The 23,702-nt window shown below is 37.3% G+C and overlaps 1 protein-coding gene across 2 annotated transcripts in view; it reads right to left on the bottom strand.

The window, feature by feature from the left end:
* HOOK3 (hook microtubule tethering protein 3) overlaps positions 1-23,702 on the bottom strand; it is an 87,217-nt gene that overhangs the window by 13,874 nt on the left and 49,641 nt on the right. For both annotated transcript variants that reach the window (XM_080574151.1, XM_080574152.1), the window contains exons 11-19: positions 20,707-20,908; positions 17,187-17,297; positions 14,235-14,322; positions 13,577-13,646; positions 11,810-11,950; positions 9,734-9,821; positions 5,066-5,100; positions 4,153-4,235; positions 2,024-2,124 (exon numbers count right to left, since the gene is read on the bottom strand). In XM_080574151.1, coding sequence (XP_080430277.1) covers positions 2,024-2,124; positions 4,153-4,235; positions 5,066-5,100; positions 9,734-9,821; positions 11,810-11,950; positions 13,577-13,646; positions 14,235-14,322; positions 17,187-17,297; positions 20,707-20,908 — 919 coding nt within the window. The remainder of the gene's footprint in view (positions 1-2,023; positions 2,125-4,152; positions 4,236-5,065; positions 5,101-9,733; positions 9,822-11,809; positions 11,951-13,576; positions 13,647-14,234; positions 14,323-17,186; positions 17,298-20,706; positions 20,909-23,702) is intronic.

Consider the following 23,702-nt stretch of genomic DNA (forward strand, 5'->3'; position numbering starts at 1 on the left):
CCATTTCAGAATGATATATAAATGCTGAAATAAAACAATGCTTTCAGTTTTACTAAGTTGTTTTTACGGAATAGTATTCATGGAAGAAGGCTCATAGAAGTATACTAAGTTTCTAAGAAAACATACTCTAGACTTAGATATACTTTCTATAGTGGAAGGCTGTAATGATTGTACTAGTCTTCACAAAAAAAAAAGTGAAAGTTGATGAGATCACAAAAAACTAACCTAAGAAGAAAAATTAATGTTACTGTTATATAAAGCACCCTATAAAGTAACACAGTACATACAAACAAATCTTATTGAAGGGGGAAATCAGGATTCTGTCTTTCACCAGAATACTCTAAGAATATAAGATGCAGAACAGAAAACAGAAAAAAGGAAAAAAAAAGATTTGTTTAGTTCTCCAGAAGGCCTTTAAAACATCTTCGAAGTAGTCACCGAGAAAACTACATAGAAATAAAGGAAGGAAGCCTAGAGTTCTGACAGATTAGGAACCCATTTACAGATTCCCATTTAACTCAATCCAGACACAGCAGGGATTTTGATGTTATCATGAACACATGAAACAGATGAATGAAAATGCTAGCATGCTTTTAAGAAACTCAAATAAAATATAGAAAGTATAGAAGAAATGGGGTTATGGTTGAGACCACAATACTGCCATTTTAAAGCTGGTAGTATACCCACACCCTCAATACCATATTCAAATATTTGCCACCTTCTAGCCCGAAGCATACATTAAATAGTAAAGGTGAAAAGCAATACTAAACATCAGTAGGAGAATCTAACAGCTTGTGTAAGTAGTTCAGTCAAAAATATTACTTTACGTAGAAAAAGCATCTGTTAAAAGAGTTCACATTAAAATGGTTTCTAAACCAGTTAGCTAAACCAAGACATGAACAGAAAGAAACCAGGGGCAAAAGATGAACAAAGAAAGCAAAGTCCAATTTAAATTGGTGAGAATGACTCTGCCACGTGTGTAATTACCTCTGGCTGTAAACTCTAAGGGCTACGACTGAGAGAACTTGTCAGAAGCCCCATAAAAGAAAAAAAAAGACGAGCAATTTATGTGAGCAATAAGAATTCAGTGAAATCTGAAGCAGCTAAAAGCTACCTTGATAAAAAGGTGTATCAAAATTATCTGCTTCAGGTAAGGGAGACATTACTGACTGAGCACTGTGAGAAGCCTACACCATCCGAAAGCACACACAAATAGATCCAGCCTCCCGTGAGGCAGAGAACCCCAAATTTCCTCTTCCCTCTCTGCCTCTTATTCTTCAACAAAAAGAAGAAAAGCTGATAAAAGCTTTTTGTTGGTTTGTTGTTTGTTGGTCCAATTGTGCCTGCACTTGGTGGCACTAAGCCACATCTGCATGTACAAAGAGGCATAACTCTTCAGGGAAGATGTGCTGGAAGTCCCCAGAAGCCTCAGCAAAAATGCCAATTAAGGAGTACTTTTGTTTATCGAGCTTCCCTCCCTTGACTTGGTTTACATAAGTGGTTCTCTGATTCTGAAACAGAGCAGCACAGCTGTTTCGGTAATTTCTCCATTACCAATCCTAGTATGGATGCTCAGAGGACTGGAGCACCTACTCCTATGAAGGCAGGCTGAGGGAGTTGGGGTTGTTCAGCCTGGAGAAGAGAAGGCTCCAGGAAGACCTTACAGCAGCCTTCCAGTGCCTAAAGGGGGCCTACGGGAAAGCTGGGGAGGGACTCCTTGTCGGGGATGTAGTGATAGGACAAGGGGTAATGGCTTTAAACAAAAAAAAGGGAAGATTTGGATTAAATGGTAAGAAGAAATTCTTCCCTCAGAGGGTGGTGAGGCACTGGCACGGGCTGCCCAGAGAAGCTGTGGATGCCCCATCCCTGGAGGTGTTCAAGGCCAGGGCTTTGGGCAACCTGGTCTGGTGGGAGGTGTCCCTGCCCATGGCAGAGGGGTTGGAACAGGGTGGGCTTTAAGGTTCCTTCCAACTCAAACCATTCGTTGATTCTATGATAATTATCATGGAACATATATACTTACGCTTTTGGCCTTTTCCAAATACTTTTTGTAACGCTCTTCCATTTGCTTCATTTCCTCCTCTTTTTTCCGTAAGGCTTCTTGTAACTCTTCAATTTTGAGTGCTTTATGTCAGGAGGTGCACACATTGGGAAATAACAATTATATTATGTTTATTTTTGTGTGTTTAAACAGACACTTAAGGCACAGGTAGAACATACCGCACTTCTTATCACATAAGGAATGTGATATAGCAGATACCATAGTTTTAATTGCTCAACAGCTCAGAAACATAAAAAAAACATGTACTCATGTAATATCAAGAGATTGGTTTTTGTGCACAAATTTTGCTTTTAAAATTATGGAGAAATAAAGAGAAATGGAATCATAAATCATTGCCATTACTGAAGAGACTCAGAAAACTAGTTTCTTAATGCATTACAAATTTCAAATTACATTCATATTGCAACTCAGATAAAAATGAGTTTACTTATTCTGTGTTAGAGGAATGATTCATGAGGTACAATTCTTACTTAGACTGGCTCAATTTTAACACTGGACATAATTTATCAGAATTGTAACATGAATATAGTCAATTTCATTTTTTCCACGTTTTCTCAAGCAGCAATGCAGATCAGCAGGACAGTTTCACACAGGCTTTTCCTGTGTTGATACAAAAATATGTTGAGCCACTATCACTTAAAGCACAAACTATACATCTTCGAAGAAGGTCAATTCCATCATTCCGGATCAAATAACACGTAACAGTTGTGTCTATTTCTCATACAGCATGAGACAGTTGGAAACCCTCAGTCCATTTGTTTTGCAACTTTGTTTTAAAATGTTCTTTCATGTTTATCCTACACTTTTCTCTCTAAGCTCTTCAAAAACACTAAGCTAGTAAACAGGATCAAGTCATCTTGATCATTACTCAACACAACAAAGTAAGACCTGCCGAAAGTCTTCACTGATCAGTGATGGAGTCAATAGCAGATTGTCTCCAAGAATACAAGAATCAATTTTTCAAAATGTTCTGTGATTCTTGTAAAATACCAAATCCTTTTGGCCATTCTCAGGACAGCTAAAAGAATCTGAAGAAATAATTCGCACACCTTTTATGCTGACTATGAGAATAAAGGAAGAAGTACAAGCATTTTTATTTTATCAAGACAAAACTCAGACCTAGGTTGTAAAAAGCAAGTTGTAATTTCAGTAAGACAACTACAGAAGCTTTAACATGACTATTTTTTTTTAATAAGTCTGAGAGTCAGAAAAACGTTCTTACACTCACACTGAGGCTTATCTAAACTGTCAGGATCATGTGTTTATTAGCTGCTTATTAAGTCCCTAACCTTCATTTCCAGGTGTACAAACATTTTCTAAGACATAGAACTTTATTGCATACCCTGCAGTTTTAGCTCAGCGTAACTAAAATCCCTTTTGGATACAGAATTTATGTAATGAATAGTAAAACTACATTTTAGTCTTCCTGGATCTCTTATGGTTGAAATTGTTCTGGCACAAACCAGAGAAGCTGACATCGGCTCCAAGCTTTTGCCTTGTTCTATTATGAGTAAGCTTCAAAACCAACAATCAGGCTCCTGCAGTATTTCTCAAGAAATAAATAGTATTACCATGCTAAAAATCAATCATTAACAGCTAGATGCTGGGCTCTAGAAACCATCTGACCTATAACTATACAACATAACTCCTACATCTGTGTTGACCATCGCCCAAAAATATTCTCAAATTACAACACAGTTCTACTCTGTTACCTGAAAACATACTGAAGGAATATATATTGTTAGTAAAAGATAACCCGGTGATGGCAGCAAGGATCTTCTAAACTAAGGTGGTAGGAGACATGACAGTTCTGAACAGCTGAGGTTCAATGATAGGTATGATAATGACTAGGTATTTCTATGGCCATTGTCTTTTCTTACTATGGTGGTCTCTAAAATGCAATCTCCTGCTTTTCAAGCATTAGAACAATCTTTCTGGTCACCATAGTTTCAGAGAAATTAACACCTATCACTGACATTTAAAATGTGCATTTTGTTTATCTTGCACCTTCTATAGCTATTATAATTAAAGACTTCACACATGAAATGCTTTACAAAGAAAAGAAATGGAGTGCACAGCAGTAAACTCACAACTGTTATTGCATCTTGGTTCCAAATCCTCAATAATAGCTCGTTTCTTCTGTAACTCGTTATTAGCTTCATGGAGTTTCTCACTGTTACAAATCATAAAAGGCACATATTGTTTTCCAAATATTCTTACTGAGTTTGAATGAACATTAAGCGATATTAAAAAAAAACAAACAACAACAACAACAAAACAACTCAAATAGCAATATATTTCTAATAGCATTACTGATTTTTCCTTTGTGGGATGAGGACAAAAGACAAGTGTTATTAATGTCACTGTGGAAATATTTGTAACATACTACAGCAAAGAATTACAGTACATGGAGAACTGTAACGGCAAACAGCCTCATTCTCAGTCCAAAATGACAAATTTACTTTAGAACTTACAGTAAATTATACAATGCATGCCTAAAATGAATACTTTTAACTGAGATTACATAACAAAAGAATTGCTAAACCCACAAGCAACAAAAACTACACTTTTTATTGTAAGACAGTTGAAAAGCGAAGTCTTTTGCATTTTAGGAAGTAGAAGAGAATAATAGAAAAAAATGGTAACACTCCCTAAAATGTTATGTATTATGCCCTAAGTTACCTAAAAAGTAAACAGATTATTTTTATTTAAATTCAAGTGTTTTCCCCAGAACAAAATGACTTACTACTCTCAACTCTTATACAATGCTAGGCAAGGTATTCTAACACAAAATGATGTTTTATTCACAGCTCTTATTACTTGGCAAAGGTTTTCTATGAAATGAAAATAAGATCCGAATAGCAGACTCCCTAACATTTCTGTGCTAAATCATTTCTCTTAGTTGTGTATCTTCTAGGTACATTATTAATGAGTGTCTGCCTTCCGTATGATAAGGAAAACATGTAATTTCAAACTGCAAGCAATATTGGAAAAAATACTTACAGATGTTCTTCAAGTTTCTTTTTCAGAAGAATTGACTAAAACAAAAAGTTAAATGTGTTATTTTAACATATTGGGGTGCTTTAATATAATTTCAAAATTATTTTTAAGACAATTTTGACATTCAAACCCAAATCCACATTTTTACTTCACTCAGTTTTAGATTGTAAATCCATCCTCTGTGGTAGCAATCCTTTCCTTCATAGCCATGTGACTATCCTGAAATTAGAATGCTTTGTAACTTCACAAATATTTCCCCAGGAACTGGACCAATATAGGCAAGATCCATAAATTATAATGCTCTATGGTAGTTTTAATTTCTTCATGATTCAGTACTTTTGTAATTAGTCTTAATAAATTAATATGAAATTAGAAAATGCAGCAAAATTTGCTAGAAGAGCTATCTTACCAATATTGCAAAACAATTTGTATCAAGATGTGTAATAAATTAGTTGAAGCAAATTCCTGTCCCCATAGAAACTAGAGGGAATAGAGTGTTTTAGACTGGAGTATAGCAGAACATTTACCACTTTTCTGTTTCTCATCTTTACTGACTACAGACATGTAAAAAATATCATACAACTTACAGTGTTCCACTTTCTGGTTAAATCACATTTAGATAAGCTCTTTAAATAAAAGCTTCAAAGTAAATTTTATTTTAATCTTAAACTCACTTGATACACAGTGAGTATCTTTCAAAAAACAATACCAATAATGTCTTTAAACTGAAAGTAGTGTTAAGTAAATAGAAAGCCATACTCACAATAGCCTTGAGCAGAAGCCCATGCCAAGAAACAGAGATGACATTAGTATAAAGCAAAACAGCAGCCAACAGAAGAAACTTTTTAGAAAGTCACGAACAGAAAAAGTTAAAGCTATGCATATTTTCAGACATGCGTATTTTTCTCCTCTGTTCTCATCAGCAGTTTCATCCTGTAACATTTTCTAAAACTCATCACTAAAAAAAATATAAAAATGGTAAAGAAGCACATTTGTAAGTCACCGTATTTAAACCAGAATTTCAAAGGAGAACAACTGCTGTTTTGGAAAGTCATTTAAGACAAAAATGATACAAGTAACAAACAGGAGAAAGTGTGCAGTCTATTGGGCTACAACCATAATAAAGAGATGCATGTGTTTTTGTGGAGTGATTCTGAATTGTCTTATTTTCACATAGATCAAATACAAGACAAATGTAAAGTACTTAAAACAGAACCTGCCTTTTTGTTTTGTATTTATCCAATACGAATCATGGTGGAGCTCTAGCATGTGACTAATGTTCCAGAACACCATGAAAATATAATATCACTAACAAAATGACTTCATTGCCTTTCCTCCAGTGGTCTTTCAACACAGGTTTAGACACCTAGCCAATAGGGACAATTTCACTGTGCACCCCATTTTTTTTTTTTTAGCTTTGTCATGGCGTAAAGACTTCAAAATATTGTCTTTGACCACATTCCTGGGTCACTTTTTTTTTTTTTTTGATTTCCAAATTCAAGTCTGAAAACCAACTTCAAAATTGGATTTCCCTATTGCAGTAGAATAAATGGGGGAAGTAGGTAAAATAATCCAACATGACTCCACTGATTTCAAAGTCAGAAATTTAGAGCAGCTAAGTATCTGCAGGTTTTGACCTGCAGGTCTGCAGGTTTTATCTAATTTTGAGATAGCTTCACACTGAGATTCATTCAAATCTTTCATGTGTTCATAATAGACAAGTACTTCTATAATAAAACTATAAATATCAGCAAATGCATACTGGCTATTTTGCCTTTTTTTTTCCCCCCAGTGCTAACAAGTTCAATTTACAAAACTCCAGCAAAACCACTGATGGCTTTAGAAAATAGATATCCTTTTCAGTATTTAATTGCTATTTTTCCTTTGCATCAAAAAAACTTACAAAAATAGTCTTTTTATTGAAAATTTCTCGTATACTTAAAGGAGATAAAAGGAATATTTTTTCCCCCTTTGGGGATCAAAGCTTGGTTTTGTTCTACATGTTAAAGCTGCAGACAGATGGCTATACTCTGGCTTGTGGTTAAGCTAACTTAACAGGATGAGGGCAACTATAGCACGTGTCTTGAGAAAATTTCTTGATGTGAGTAGCTAACAAAACTTATAAACAGCACCATAAGAGATGGCCAGATTTCACAGACACATTAAGAGTAATGAGCAAAGCAGCTGAACTTCACAAGAAACAGAACACGTAACAGAGTTCTGGGGACTTTTTAGGGAGACGCCAAGTCAGAGGGACATACTAGCTGTACCAAGAATAGCATATAAGGCCAAGATTGCCTATGTAATGGTACGAGAAACTCCAGATTTTCTACAGATTTATCAGGATTATGTCCAGTGGGGCAGAAGTAACGAAAGGCAGTTTTTTTTTTTTTGTTTAGGAATACTTGTACATTAGGGTGGAGAAAGGGAGAAAAGCATGAAGAAAGGAAGTGATAATAAGGCATGCAAAAGACAATCATAGCTGTTTGGGGTACCTGTTGATTGCTGATACACATGAACACATTCTGAAGGACAACAAATCAAACCTACTGTTCTGACCACACCATTCATGTCTGACCTGATACTGTAGTCTGGAAAATAAGGGTAGGAGGCCATTCCCCGTCTAGCAACGCAACACCGAGATGGACTGACTAATCAATCATGCATCCCAACATGATGCGTCAGTGCATGTTACAGGGCTAATGGCACCGACATCTTCCTAACATCCTCCTCCCACTGCAACTTCACTGCAAAATGAAACTGATCCATTCCTCATTTAGATCTTGGTAAGGACATTCGTCTGGGCTACAATAATGTTTTTACTGCTTTTTGAGCAAGTCTAAAAATCCCTTCAACTTTGAAAACAAAAACAAAACAAAACAAAAAAGTCATCAAAATACAAACAGGACTTTCAATTTTCAGAGTGGTTCACTTTTACATTGTAAATATGAAAAAGTGCATTGTTACAGAAAAGTAGTGAAAAAAACGTGGTCAAAATGATGAAATGAACTGTATGCCATGTGCTTCCTTATCCTTTTTATCGTGCCTCTGAAGAATCACCCTTTTTAAGGATAGATCGAAGATAACTTCAGGATGTCCCTGCACAACTTGATCTACCTCTGAGGTCGGGTTTAACTTTGAGTTTTGCTCTGATTTGTGTGAGATTTTGGATGAGGTGTCCCATCCATTCAGAGGTTCTTGAAACCTCAATCTCTGATTCTACACTTAACTTGCTTCATTAAGAGTAAATCAAGGCCTACACACTAAGCTCAGCAAAACAGGCCATGGGGTTTGTGCATATAAATCACCACTGGCACTGTCAGACCTACACAGAAGCCCAGAAAGCAGCTACTTCATCATGAACTTCAGCTGTGCTTGACAACGCCTGCCTGGTATACACAAGAGGCTATACCACGGTGTTGTGACGGTGGTATTTTGCTGTTAGCAGAACCACCCCAGATGATGCCTACACAGGCTGCAACCGCTCTTATAAGTGAGCTACAGACATATCCTAAATTACAGCCCAAGCCAGAGCCATAAAAAGGGACAGAATTACAATTTCAGTAAATAAAACTGAATGCAATTAGATAGAGACCATTTACAATACTTAATGCCTGAGAATATATATTTTTTCATATTCTTGTTCACCCTGAAGATCTGATTTTGGTCAATAACCTAGAAACACCTCAGAATCACATAATAGTATGAAATGATTTTATAATGCATTCTGTAACACATTCTAAGTTACTTAGGAAAATAATCTTAACTGAACCTGACTATGTTGTTTTAGTTTTATACAGTTTATTCTGAAAATTAAGTGGACAAGCTAAATTAAATACACTCTTAAATGAAAACAAGCAGCTAGTAATAGTTTTCATTTTTTATATGAATTAGTTAAAACAAAAACACAAAAATAGAAAGCAACGCATTACAACTTGTTGCCAATTAGCAGGGAAATACACTGGTATTGTGAGTGTACACTGTGCACATACCCTCCTGCAAATCACTGCTTTCAATAAAGTTATAGAGCTTCTTGTCTCAAACACAAGAGATAGCAAAAGTAATTTTTGAGTGGAAGACTGAAAGTTGTTCTCCACACTAACTGCCACGATGGGTATTCTCCTATTAAAAATAAAGCTAACTCTGTGAATGGAAAAAGAAACTGCTGCATATGTTAATCAACTAATCATTTGCCTTTTTTAGTTTTGGCCTGCCTGGCATTACAAGATACACTTACTCTAGGAATTACAGGGTTTCCACTGTCGGGAAAGGGCCTACCTTCGACTAAGCAAAACAAAAATAGCTTCAGATATTTTACTAAAATGTGGAGAATTAACATGTTCTTAATGCCTTTCAAAAGTCTCTATTCTAATTAAATAATTTTAAACAATGCTGTCTTTACTATTAGAATAGACACAATTAAGCAAAATTTGACACTTTCTCTGCATAGGATTTTTATATTTTTTCTACACAAATGTCTTATTATGTCTTATACTCTATTTAGAGAAGCATAATTTAGTATTAAGACCATAACAGTGAATATGCAAAACAACCAGAAACCTCTATTTGCATATTTCTTCCCTACTTAACAAGCAGAAACTTTTATCAAAAAGTGGATGATCCAAGAAACAAAACTACTTGAATGTGAGCTTGATACACATTTCTACTTACATCTTCAGCTTTTGAACCTTGATCCTGCAAAGATTTTTGTAGTTCTTCAACCTGGGATTGCACTTCTAGGAGTCTTTGATTTACCAATCTAGGAAATAGATAATATTTTGTTTTTCAGAAAACAATAAAAAACTGCAAGACAATGCCTGAGACTTTTAGTGTCCAATGTTTTCAGGTCATCTACACAGGAGATGCAATGCTGTATTTTATTCACTAAAAATTTTCAACGGAACTGAGAGGGTACCACAGCTCCAGAGATCAAAGTTTGTAGTCTCCCATAACAGTCTGATACTTTTCCAAGACAGCATAGATGCAAGTCATAAGAAACTATTTCCATATAGGTACAACAAGAGTTTCTAACTTGTTCTGACTCACTATGAGACAGCTACTAGCTTACTGCCTTTACACAGCCACAGAACCCTAAAAACCCATAGGCTGGAAGGAATCTCCAGAGATCATCTTAATCCAACTTCCTTTGTGAAGCAGATCCATTAAACAGATCCACTTAGAGCAGCTGTGTAACACAGAACCATGTTCAGTTGAGGTTTAGATACCTCCAAGGATAAAGTCTGACAATTTCTCTGAGCCTCTCTTCTAGAGGTTGGAAGTTTCTTAGCTTTTTTTTTTTCCTTTGTATTGAGTCAGAATCTCCCATACTCCAGTTTCCACTGCCTCTTTTCCTTCTACTGTCAATCTCTGAGAAGAGTCCAGCTGTCTTCTTGACAGATTCACATTATGCAGATGTACATCGCAGAACCATCTCCCACATGCCATCTTCTCTGCAAGCTGAGCAAACCTAGTCCTCAGTATTACCCCACATATCATGTGCTCCAGTGTCCCTCATCTCAGCACTCCTGTATGTCCAAAACTGAATGCTATATCCAGACATGCTATTATGGGATTCCTCAAATGGCTGCTTCACAGCCTCGTGAGGACAGCCCAGATCACAGTCAGCCTCCTGGGCTGCAGGGTTCCCAGCGGAGACACCCTCTTTACTGCCCAGCCAGGATACCCAGGGCTTTTGCAGCAGAGCTGCTCCCCAGTCTAACACCAGCCTGCATTGCTGGTCTCCTCCCAGACACGGACAGGGCCCCATCTGCTCATTTCTCTACACTGTTGACAGCACTACTATTCACTGTGACTGAATTTTTCACTCACTTTACTGTCCACTTATTTAGCCTATAAGTAACCATTTTGAACGTAAGGATAACAAAGGAGACTGTGCCAAAGGCTTTGCCAAATCTGAGGTAATCTAAGGTATTTCAACCTCTTCCACACAGGTAACCATCTCACTGAAGACAATCCGTTTAGTCAGGCACGCTTTGCTCTGAATAAATTAATATCAGCCTTTCCCAACTACTTTCTTGTCCCTCTTGCAACTGGAAATTCATTCCAGATGGATTTCCTTCATGAGCTTCCTAGGAAATGAGCTGTGGCTGACCAGTCTGTAGAGGCCTGGATCCTCTTTCTTGCCCTTTTTGAAGGTGAGTGTGGCATTTACATTTTCCCAGGCTTCAGAAACCTTCACCAATCAACATTACCTGTCCAAGATTTAGATAGAAAGCAGCTACACAGCAGTATCTGCCAGCTACCTTAGCACCCTCAGATGCAGTCTGGTGCCATGTATGTCTATATTCAGGAACACGTGCTGTTGGGTTTTGAATATCTCCAAGGATGGACACAACCTCTCTGGGCAACCTATTCCAGTGCTTAGAAACTCTCACAGTAAAAAGTATTTTCTTATACATTTAGATGGAATTTCATGTGCTACAGTTTGCGCCTGTTGCCTCTTCCCACCACTGAGACCATTTCCCTTAGATATTCCCATCAGATATTTACAAACATTGATAGCATTCCCCCCAAGTCTCCTGTCTTCCTGCCTACAAAGAATCTCTGAAAGACGCTGCAGTTCTGTAATCACATCCTTGTGGCCCTTCAGTCAGCTCACTGCATTAAGTCTATGTCTGTTTTGTGCTGGGGAACCTGGTATTGGCACAGTACTGTCAAAAGTGTATGGCATTGTCAGAAAAGTCAATGGAGCAGAGGACAGAGGAGTTAGAAGACAATACTTCTTACCTGTTCTCTGTCTCCAATTCATTCTTCCGTAAGTTTGCATCATCAAGAAGGCTCTGCAACAAGGCAATCTTTTCATTGTCAGAACCTTCTTGGTTCAATTTTAAAATCTTGTTCTCATGCTGAAGGCGAATGAGTTTCTCCCTAAAGACATGAAACACGGTTTTATAGAAAATAGTATACTAATCTCTTTAAAGAAAAAAGCAGTTTAAAACAGAAGGTGTAAAGATAATATAAAGATCATCTTTACCTATTTAAGAGAGACAGATGAAACAACAATTAAGTCTTCAAACCCGCAAATTCAAACGCAATTAAAGGAGCTGTAATTGTAGAAAGCACAACAGAAAAAAATTGCCTGAATGCCCCTACTAGATCTCAGAGTACAGAAGGACAGGTTTATAGGTAGAATGTGGAGAACGCAAAGCTCGGTGACAAGTTTCAAGGGAGGCTGTAATCTCAGCTGTCATGGAACTACTGCATGAATCTGGGGAAGCCACTTCTACCCTGTTGGTCTGTTTTCCCTCATGTCACTGAACTTGTTGATTTACTCAGGTGCAAATGACAGGTCGCAGCCCAGACCTGCCTGATGAAAATCCCCCATCTAGTCACATCCATGTGACTAGACATCGAGAAAGGTGCTCGAGCACAGACCCACGCTCTGTCACCTCACAGGGAACTAGAGAGCAGCAGCAGCTACTCCAGTGGGTAAGCTGCTTCTTACAGTCTCCCCCTGTCATCAGCAGGAGCAGCAGCCCAGACCTTCAGATCAGGAAGCTGTACTCTTACAGCAGCCACTGCTACAGTCCATCTTTGTGAGGTAGGCACGAAGGCCAAATTTAGCAGCTGCAAACAGACTGCATAGATGCATGCTTGCATAAAATCCAGATTTCATCTTCAGGAGCTGAAGATGGAAGAGATAATGAAACCACATGTCTAACCTTGGGTATCTACAGTATTTATGCTTCCTGTCCTCTCTCATGCAGTCATGTCAAAGGTTTATGTAATAATTCCATAATTCACTAATACTACGTCAAAGCATTCTTTTGTTGTTCCCGAACAAATCTAGAAGAATTGCTCTTGTAGTAAGGTGCAGCAACAGAACTGGAAGAAAAGAACTCTTTTCTACTGTTAGCTTTCTTCACTTAAATTATGTTCTGACCCCAAAAGGATCTTTCCAATTGTTAAAAAACTGTGTCAATTTTTGTAGAAATGTGAAAGAATAAAATTCCTAAAGGGTCAATAGATTTCTGAGATGTGACTGCCTTTAAGTAACTTTAATTTCAAGTTGCAGTGATACTGAGCATACTGGCAAGGATAAGCACCACCTGCAACCTTTTAAACTACGATTTTCAGCTCTGCCGTGGCTGTTCTTCCCTTTCATAGACTGTAATCATTTGCAACAATACAGACTGAATTATAAAATCAACTGTTTCTATGTCATTTTTATTCATTTTCTCCTCGTACAACTGCAAGTTCCATTGGAATTTTGTCTTAAATCTGATATAAAGTGCAGTTACATGAACTCTCTGCAGGAAAAGAAGAGGCACAGTATGAGCATGAAGAGTTTCTTGTTATTGTTGTCTTGGAGTACCGTACAAAAATTAAGAGGTCAAATTAATTTTGTTCTAAACTCCTACTGTGCAGAAATCCAAAAAAAGAGAAAATATGTATATATTAATTGTAGAAACTTTATAGCACTGATTAAGAAATGAACCAATTATTTATGGGTACATTGTAAGGATGAGTAAAACAAGGCACACATTAGCTTACTTTATTTCAGGAGTAACAATTTCTGCTGCTAAACTGTCTGAAGGTTCTTGTGTTCCTAGGGGCATCAATCCTGGGTCAGGAAAAGTAAAGAATTTAACAAGCAGACCAGTTACTTTATTTTAAAAGATCAGAAATAAACTTTGTTCTACAAGCTTGTAATTTTAGAGTAATGCTAGTAAATGGAAAATTACACAGTCAGGCTACAGCAAGACAGGCAACAGCAGTTTCATTTGGCGAATAATCGTTATTTCTGTCTTCATCCATTCTGGTGAAAGTGATTTTATGGTGTATTTTCTTTTCTACTCATTAGCTTATCTAAAAAGCTGTGCAATGCAACAAAAATAAATTGCAACACATGAAATATCATATACACATGAGAAAACTTACATAACTTTCTTCAGAGATCAACTACATAGACATTAGAAATACATTCTAAAACTACCACACAGGGGAGGAGACTAAAATTTATGATAGACTGAGATCATGTTTAAAGTTCTCAAATACTTCCAAAGTTATGAGTAGCAGAAGCAGCTTTTCATTGCTGTTCTCAGAAGATCTTAAATTTATTCCCTGCTACACAAAAGCACATTCAGCACTCTTTAGAGAAGTCCTGTGAACTTTAGAAAAGATGCATTTAATCTCCTTATTTGTCCTTTACCTGTAGTGGTGAGTTGACCCTCCTGTGCTTGTACACACCTGAGCTCTTCAATAGTTTCTTTCAAAGAATCTCTTTCTGTTCTTAATCTCTGAATAATTGGAAAGAGAATAAATATGAATCTTGACACCACCTTATTATTTTTCAAATTAAGGCATCTTCAGTCTATTTTATAACAGAATAAAAATAATTTTCAAATATCCCACACCAACAGTATTATTTTTGTGAAGGGTTGCTGCTCTGTCAATATACTTAAAGAGGCAAAAATACCAGGGTATAAGCTTACACAATTGATATGTTATTGACACAAAATTCTGGTACCAGGTAGTAAACTGCAGGTACTGGGACCACTAAGTCACCCTCCTTTTCCCCTCACCATGGGTTGGTTGCAAGGGAAAGTGAAGTGAGATAGGAGAGTGTAGATGTTTCTCTCAACAAGAAATCAAGATTTAGCCAAGAGTGAAATAAAAGGCAGGTGGATACAGTCAATACAACAGACAAACTGCATTAACTTTGTTTTGTTTCTCTGTCAACAGTGCAAGGGTGAGCAGCAGATCTACAACCTCTTCCTGACATGTGTTAACTGGCCTTGCCAGTCACCAGCATCTCAGATATTTAAGAAAACTATTTGCTTGAGGCTTAGTCCAAAGAGAACTGAAGAACAGGACAGGCCCATCCTGGGGGATCTATACAGATGGGCTCCGCAGTACCATCAGGTAAATACTCTCCCATTTTGCAGAAGTCTCCTTTTGGCAAAAAACGGGAATCTACAGGTAACATCAAGTCTTAGTCCAGAGGGTTCCCAAGAGTCAAATATGAAAGTAGAGAACAGCAATTATGTAAAGATCCAAACTGTAATTTGCTCCAATATCAGAAATGTCCAGTGCCACTAAAAGGTCTGAGACAGACCTCAGCTCTGTGTATGTACAGTTGTGTTGGCATCAGCTATCAAGCTCCTTGAATTTGATTCCATTTACAGTTTGATTCAAATATATTTTATATTTCAGCCTAAATAGATTCATAACTTCGAATAACTTTGACAAAGAATGTTTTGTTGAGGTGTGACAGAGGCTTCTGCTGTATTTCTGAATCCTGCATGGTGAACTCTGGTGCAACTATTACAACCTGGGTAAAATATGCATTCTATTAGCACAGAAAGCCATTTCACAAACCCCACAGGTTAAAAACTGTTTTTACTACGAATACCACAGAAAAATAGCCACAGAGAGGAGTGCTCAAACTCGGATGCTGAAAGCAAGGATTCAGCAGTCTGTTACTGTCAGTCAGAAAACATCAAGTTGATTAATTAAATGCCAGAATATTTTAATGAATAGAAGAAGCTCTAGGTCTGCATTTGTACACTGAAGACAAAGCCAACTCAACAAATTGTATTAGCACTTATCAAACAACAGACCACAGAAGTGAAATTCCAAGCTACAGAAGATATCAAATGCACTACCACACTTAGCCAGAATATAAAGACAAGGCCAAAACTGATTTCTGTAGCTACCTCCAAAATATTACTGACAAAATACCATTCATTACTTAGCTTGTGACCTGTGATGGGCAATGTTAGTGATATGTATGTGACAACAGGGAAAAGAAAGAGTACGTAACACAGGCGGCGAATCACTAATCCAAATGTTGAGATTCTTCTTCAACTGCACACTAGTTCTCACAGGTGCATGTCAATTCAGAATAATGTACTGGAAACCAACATCCACCAAAAAAAATAAGCTATTTGCCAGGCAGTAAAACAGAAAACTGTATGACAATGACCTGCAATTCAGATCCTTTGTGCAAGAAAAAATGGTCCATCAAGCAACAGGTAAGCCACAAACACAATCTTACCATTGTAAAACATAACAAAACTAGAAAAGCAAATTTTAAATAAGGAGCGGGGATGAAAGCCAAAGCACAATATGAAAATGATTACTATGAGCATTCCAATCTCAGCTGAAGAGCACATGGAAGTGATATCAAGGTCAAATGTTCACAGTAGTTAGAAAATTTAACAAAATATGGAAAACAAGGACCTGTGAACAGAAAATAACTGAGATTTTTCAGTTCAAGTGCTATTCAAGTGCAGGGGCTGGAAAATTTGGACACGATTTAATAGGAAATATGACATATTGAAGAAAATGCCTACAAAGATTCTGGCTGATGGACAGATGGATTTATACTTTGAAGAAGCCTGAGAAATCTGTAACTCAAAAGTGCCAGCCATGCTTTCAGGTACTTTAAAGCACCTGCAAATGCATTCCTAAGAAACAAACTGCTGATAAACAAGAGTATGCAAGAATAAGAAAAATCTGAAGGATTGGTCTTAGTAAAAGAGGGCAGAGCAACTGATCTCAGAATCACTAGTAGCAAATGACAGAGAGGAATAGAATGGACTGGTATCCATCCTCTGTCTTCCATGTTGACACTACAAGACAGATCAATGAGGAACTGTCATAAAAGGTAAGAATGCAAGAAAAAGGACATGTCCTATAAGATTGCTAAAAGACTTGCTGCAGTGTTTGTGACTGCACAAAGAGAAGCATGCAGACAGTACCTCAAAGAAAGCTCTTGAAAAAAAGTAACAGGAGTTCAGTACTAGGACAATACTGCAAAAAATCCTGTTTTAAATAGTCATTCAGAAAACATTACAATTACTTTGGGTGTTTATTAACGTTCCCATGGTGAATGGGCAAGCAACAACTTCAGATCACAACTGTGAAGGCTTTTCCTCTTAGAAATGTGTTGCAGATGTTTTTGTACAGTCACTTTATTCCATGCTGTACAGTTCTAAGATTTAAAAAGAATCAGACATGAGGAAATGTTATGTGAAAAAAGAGTTCCTAATTTAAAAAGCTTGCTGTAAATGTCTAGTTTTCATTATCATATCCCTGTGTTATAAAAGTCACAAAGTTGCTTTTACTACTACCAAAAAAGTAACACCTTGGCACTTACATCTTTTTCTTTTTGGAGGCTGTCTACTTTTTCTTTCAGCCGTTTGCATTCATAATCTAATTTATCAGCTTTCTTGGATTCTTCAGATAACCTGTTTTGTAGTTCAACTGCCTGTGAGAACAAGAATTAATAATTTGTCTGCAAATATTAATATTAAAACAAAATGCACAAGACAAAGTAGCCAATTACCATGCACCACAAGTCATTTTGTAAAACAAGTGAAATATTTACCTATAGGACATACTAAAACCTTTCATCAGTTGTTCTGAGCTTCAGCAAAACTAACAGCATTCAAATATTAGGTTTCACCATAAACAAAAGGAGCAAAAATTGTAAAGTATGTTCAGTATATTTAAAACCAGGAATTTATGCCCAAGCATGACTTACAGGGAAAAAAAAGAAGCTATATATTTCTATGGATCAAGGAGCTTAGGAAAAGTAGAAAAATCCTCCTGCTATCTGAGAAGTGTAGAAAAAAGAAAAATCTCTGAAGAAATCCACTTTAACTTTAACCTTTTGTTAACTCTGTTTCACAAGTCTTGCTCAGAACTCAAACACCAGTTTATGTAGTCAGGCAATGTCTCTTGACCTGAGATTTTCCTCATCTTTTTTTAATACACTAATATAAAGATTCACCCATAGGCTCATAACTAGTTTTCTTTACTTCGGAAGGAAATACATTGCTAACAGTGTCATATATATACTTTCAACTACAAATTAGTACGGAATTAATGAAATGAGTAGAAATCTGAAAGCTGAGCAGAAAAAATCAGTGAGCAGAAGGCAAATCAGTGAAGTTCTGCCATTTCAAAGCTCTCAACCTTTACTAGCAAAAGCTCATCCCCAGACATTAATAACACTCATAATGCAGAGAGCATGGAAGCAACTAATCCAAAAAGATTTAAGATGATACAAAAAGACTGACCTGAAAATATGTAAGCTGAATGATGACTCAGCTGAAGACATACAGCTTCTTCTGAAGCAATTCATACGAAGGCTTTTTCATGACTTTCAGATTACAGGGAGAGTGACTAACAAATTGTTGAAGAAAAAACAGCAGCCGTACCTACATAAGACTATCTAGTGGTTCCAATTGCCTTTTATTTTCAATGCGTATAGCTATAACAAAAAAACTACCAGGCCAGAAAAACTGCACAGTCTTAGATTTTAGAATGAAGGACACTGCTGTTGTCGTACTTAAAATAAAGGCTGCGAAAAAAACACAGGCCTGCTATTTCTGAGATTATCAGAAAAATAAATCAAAATGCTAGACTTGAAAATATTGAATTTCTCAGATTTGACTTCCATCACTCAGGATATTAAAAAATGAAGGCCTTCACCTTCACCTGCTGATTGTCCCCTCTTGTAAAGTAGGTATATTCCCACCTCACATGGAATAAATGCATTAATGTCTGTAATCACTCATGCCATAATTATGTAGAAAAATACAGCAGGAAATTATTTTGAATCAGATTTTGGGAGTGTATAGACAGATACACAGCTACATGGTAATGCAGAAAACTAAAATAAAATAAAAAAAAAGAACTGCCAACACATTTACTGAGCATTATTTGACATGTGGAATGAGTAAAGCAGGCATCTTGCAGCAAAGAAAAGAAGGACATACTGTTAAAAATATACCAGAATGCACATGCACAAAGGGACTGAATTAAAATCACAGAAAACAATTCTGGAATCTGCACATTTTAATTCTTCATGCTGCAATAAAAGGTTTCTTAGAAAATGTTTGTGTTTACTTCCAGAAAAGTGAACAAAAATTCCTAAGTAAATGCTATTGCATCTCCCAGCACAATATACCATCACCAACCTCATCTCACAGAAACCAGTAGGTAAGATGAAGATGGAATTTCCTTGCAGATCACTATATACCACTGTATTTCTGCACAACATCTGCACAGCACAGAGCTTCTAAATCAAAGAAATAACTCCTCTGATGACATCCTTCTAAATCAGATTGGATCCCTCCACACACCAGACCAGACACATTGCACTACAGTGGCACGCTACTGCTCAACAAGGGTACAGCATCTGAATTTTTATATCTGGCTTAATTTTTAGAGCAAAACTTGGGATTCACAGGAATTAATTTAATGACAGTTCATGATTCAAAGGCAGATCTCTAAAGGAGCCCAAACAAACAGACAATTAAGGTACATACACTCTGTGTTCATTCTGAGGCACTGTGGTTAGATGAAACAAACTCACACCCGTCACATGAGAAACTTGAGGTTCATTTCAGTCTCACAAAGCAGACCACCTTTGTACAAATCAACAGCTCCTTAGATGTGAAATCCCGGCTATAAAGCATGGGGAATGATGGCAAAAAGGAGGAGTACTTCTTGCAGAACAAATGACAGGACTGCCCCTTCTAAAATCCTTACCATTGGTAAAATGAGAACAATCAATGCAGATTGTCAAAGTTACACAATTATATCACATGCTGAACTGTTCAAAGGCAAGGAATATTTCTTGCTAGTAAACATAACACTACTTGCATATGAAAGGTCATTGCTTTCTGCATTTACTTTTCCCTTTGATTGTCTGTTATTTCAGTGTTTTTCTTGCCCACGTTCTTTACTAGTGGAATCACTTGGACTGTATTAACAATTAGCCCACAGAGGCTGAAGCTCACTCTCCTAATAACCAAGATGGCCATATGCATGAAAAAAGTTCTCAAGTCTCAGGGCCACACTTTGCATCAGGGCTTGCACTGTAGTTGGTGGTGGCTTTTGCATTCTTAATCTGCTGTAAGCTGATGTATAGGGACCCTTGTACCATGACTACCACTTGGAGTTCACAATCAGATAGGAATACTGAGTGGGCACTACTGCTTTAACAAACCCAGCTCTGTCTGATCCTGTAACAAGAATCCAAGAATGATGTCATATCAGTGTAGTGCAGAAGCAGAGAGAAGACTGAGCGCATCTTCCACCATTACAGAAACATGATCACATGGTGCCTTGTTAAGCAAGATAAATGCCTTTCACTTCAGAGAGAGTGATGGTGATTAATTTTGTACTCTGCTGAGTGCATATAAACAACAAGGATGGTATACATCCTTTTCTCTTCACATCTACGCACAACTAGAACCTCAGATAAAAATGTTGATGAACCAATGGAATAACTTACCTCAGCTATGTTATGTTCCTCACTGCTGGAAATTTCTAAGTGAAAAGTGGACACTTCTTAAAGAAGAGGCTGTAACTCAAGCCTCAATACTGACTATGATTTAGGAATAATTTGAGAAAAAATGTTAACATCTGTTGGTTTTTTGAAAAGAAAAAAATACTGTATACTGGCAAACAAAGGTAAAATTCAAACAATGATAAGAATTGCAGAAAAGAAGAAAAAAGGTAGTGCCTACAAAACAAGCAACTCTCCTAAACGCATGGAGCTGTCTGTCCATCTTTTCTTTTTTACTTTGAGATATTAGCTGTGTTACAACAAGGAATTATTAAACAATGCAGAAAACTGCTGCACTGATGATTTCTTTTCTTACCTGTCTCTTGTACGTCTCCAACTGACTGCGTGCTGCATTGGCCTTCCTTAGTTCTTCTTCCAGGCTCACAGTATTTTGCATGTACATCGTATTCTTCTCTTCTAAGAGTTTCACTTGCCGCCGCAAATCACCCAAGTCTTCTAATTTCTTTTTGTATGACTCCACCTGGCTTTCTAACTTGGCTACTTTATCAGAAGAATGCCTGGAGGGACAGATTTGTATCAGATTTATATTCTGAAAGCTAACAAAATCAAATGTCCTGAAGCTTCCTTTATTTTGAATTCACGCAGAAGACATTATGAGACATCATGAGGAACATGAGAAAATGACCATATTCTCACATTACGAGATGTTTTCACTTCTAAGTTGTCTGCTTCCCTTCCACCATTTGTTAACTCAAAAAGCTGCTGAAGCACATTTAAAGAGTACTGTTTGAACACAGGTCTGTATTATTTTGAAGGCCATGGCACCCATTTCACATTTGTTCAGTGTGGTCAACTGTTCTCCATCAAGGTCAAACGTGCAAGCTGTACCAATTGCTGGATTCAAGATCTGACTTCTGCTGACAATACTGACTTAGTTTTATAAACAAACCTTAAATTGGAATAGAAAAAAATAGACAAAAAAATCAAAAACTACAGGTTCATAAACATGGGTTTGCTAATTCCTGTAGGACATGCAGGGAGTCTCTGATACAAAACACTGGAGGGTCAGGCTCTCTTTAACATGTTGTATAAACTAAGGTTTAAATCTCATTTTTAATGTGGTAATCTACTTATTTTTTAAAGATGATGAAAAAAACTGACATGCATTTTTATCAAAATGTACAACTCAGAGACATTAAACAAAAGTATCTTAAAGAAATACAGAACTCGTATCTCACCGAACTAAACACCTGCAACTTGGTATACATGTTAGTTATCATAAGTTTCATCACCAAAAGCTCAGAGACCTTCAGCTCATGCCCTGATGTGATGCCTCATTGCATTTTCCCTGATGTAAAGAAGTAGAGCAACCGTATCCCACAGCAGTCCTCTTCACATTCCACATTTGTTTCCTCTGTATTTACTGCAATATATGCTCCATGACCTTACTACAATGGCATGTAGTGACAGGACAAGGAGCAATGATTTTAAACTGAAAGAGGGTAGGCTTAGATTAGATATAAGGAGAAAATTCTTCCCTCAGAGGGTGGTGAGGCACTGGCACAGGCTGCCCAGAGAAGCTGTGGATGCCCCATCCCTGGAAGTGTTCAAGGCCAGGCTGGATGGGGCTTTGGGCAACCTGGTCTGGTGGGAGGTGTCCCTGCCCATGGCAGGGGGTTGAAATTATATGATCTTTAAGGTCCCTTCCAACCCAAACCATTCTATGATTCTGTGATTAGTAGAAATAATGGAGTCTCAGTCCCTCCACTATCTGGTACAGATAAATACAGAAATCCTGGTGTTCCAGAACACAGAGGATGGAAACTCCAGGACAACAACTGGAGCATAAAATTGCACATACTGCATACTGTTCACGTGGACAGCAAGGGATCTGATAAGAGTTTATGGTCCAAGCCACCCTCACTTAACTAGAAAATATAAACAAAACCATTAGTGGGCATTTGGAGAATCTGTATTACGTGTAACCAGGCTACAAGTATACAAACTCCCTGATGACAGTAGACACTCATGTTGTGGCGTAGGTGAGTGGAAAGTACTCAAGATACCGCTGAGTGACTTATTACAGCCATCAGATAGCATAATACTGCTAAGTTGCCTAACATTTACTGATTAGATATGTAATTAGTAACTAATTTACTGAAGCAGAATTGAGTGGTGGTCTGTGCACTCATTTGAAGGATCTGAAAAGGACTGTGACATTGAAGTGGCATTCACAATATGCTCCTTCTGGCAGACCAACATAACTTCAGCAATAAAAGTGCTTAGTGTGACTCACAAGGTGAAGTAACGCTGGGGAGCCATAAGACCAGTACTACTGGGACCACTAACATGGAGTTTAAGTGTGGAGTATGTGCTGGATAGAAAGATGGAAGGCAAAAGCTTATGAAGTTAGGATATGATAACCTGCACTGAATTACTCAATAGGTGGGGGAAAAACTGCACTGAACATATGGCAATTTGATCAGGGTTTGAGAGAGAGAAAAAAAAAGTCATATAAAGGAAAGAGCAAGTCAGGATCATGATGGTTTCTTTGAAGTTGCTTGATGGTTATGGTAGACATGATAAGAGACAAACAAGCCAAAAATTATTTGTTAGAAGCTGAGACAGAAAATCTTTCCAAAAGCAGTATGACACACATAACCAGAAAAAAGTGTAAGCACAGAGTAAATACCTACAAAATAAATTACAACCCCAACTCATTGCTGAAGCTTAGTAGCAATGGCAACAACTGCTACAAATTGACAGAACAGACCCTAAGTTACGACTGCTATGTATGATGATGATAGGGACAGAGATACATGGCACAATCCAGAGTGCTGAACCCCCATCAAATGAACACCATATAATAAACCCCTCTGATTCAAAGAATGACAAAGTTCACATAGTAGCACCCATAATGAAATTAGAACAACCTGGTACACTGCCAGGATGGCACTGGCCCTGCCCTCTCTCCTCCCTATTCCCAACTATTACTGTTTCCTCAGCTTCATTTTAGAACTTATTTACATACTCAATTTCCTATGTAGTCTGGAAAATCCCCTACTGGTGGTCAATTTATGAGATCCTGGGGCAACCCAAATCTCCCTAATCCCCAATAAAGCACAGAGACTCTCTCTGGGGCAAGGAATTACTCTTTGAACCCAAACTTCAAACACAGATAATTTATAAAATTGGGCAGCACAATGGGTTCATTCTGTATATTAATGACAAAGAAGGTAAAGATGAATGTCTTTGGTAGAAAGCTAGTGAATTAGAAAAGTCAGTATTAAAATAAGTCATGTTAGAATTGGTAGAAAAAAAGATACAGCTGAGTGACAGATAACTAGTTCT

This window comes from Anser brachyrhynchus, assembly GCF_964034855.1.
Source record: "Anser brachyrhynchus genome assembly, chromosome: Z".
Classification (NCBI taxonomy): Eukaryota; Metazoa; Chordata; class Aves; order Anseriformes; family Anatidae; genus Anser; species Anser brachyrhynchus.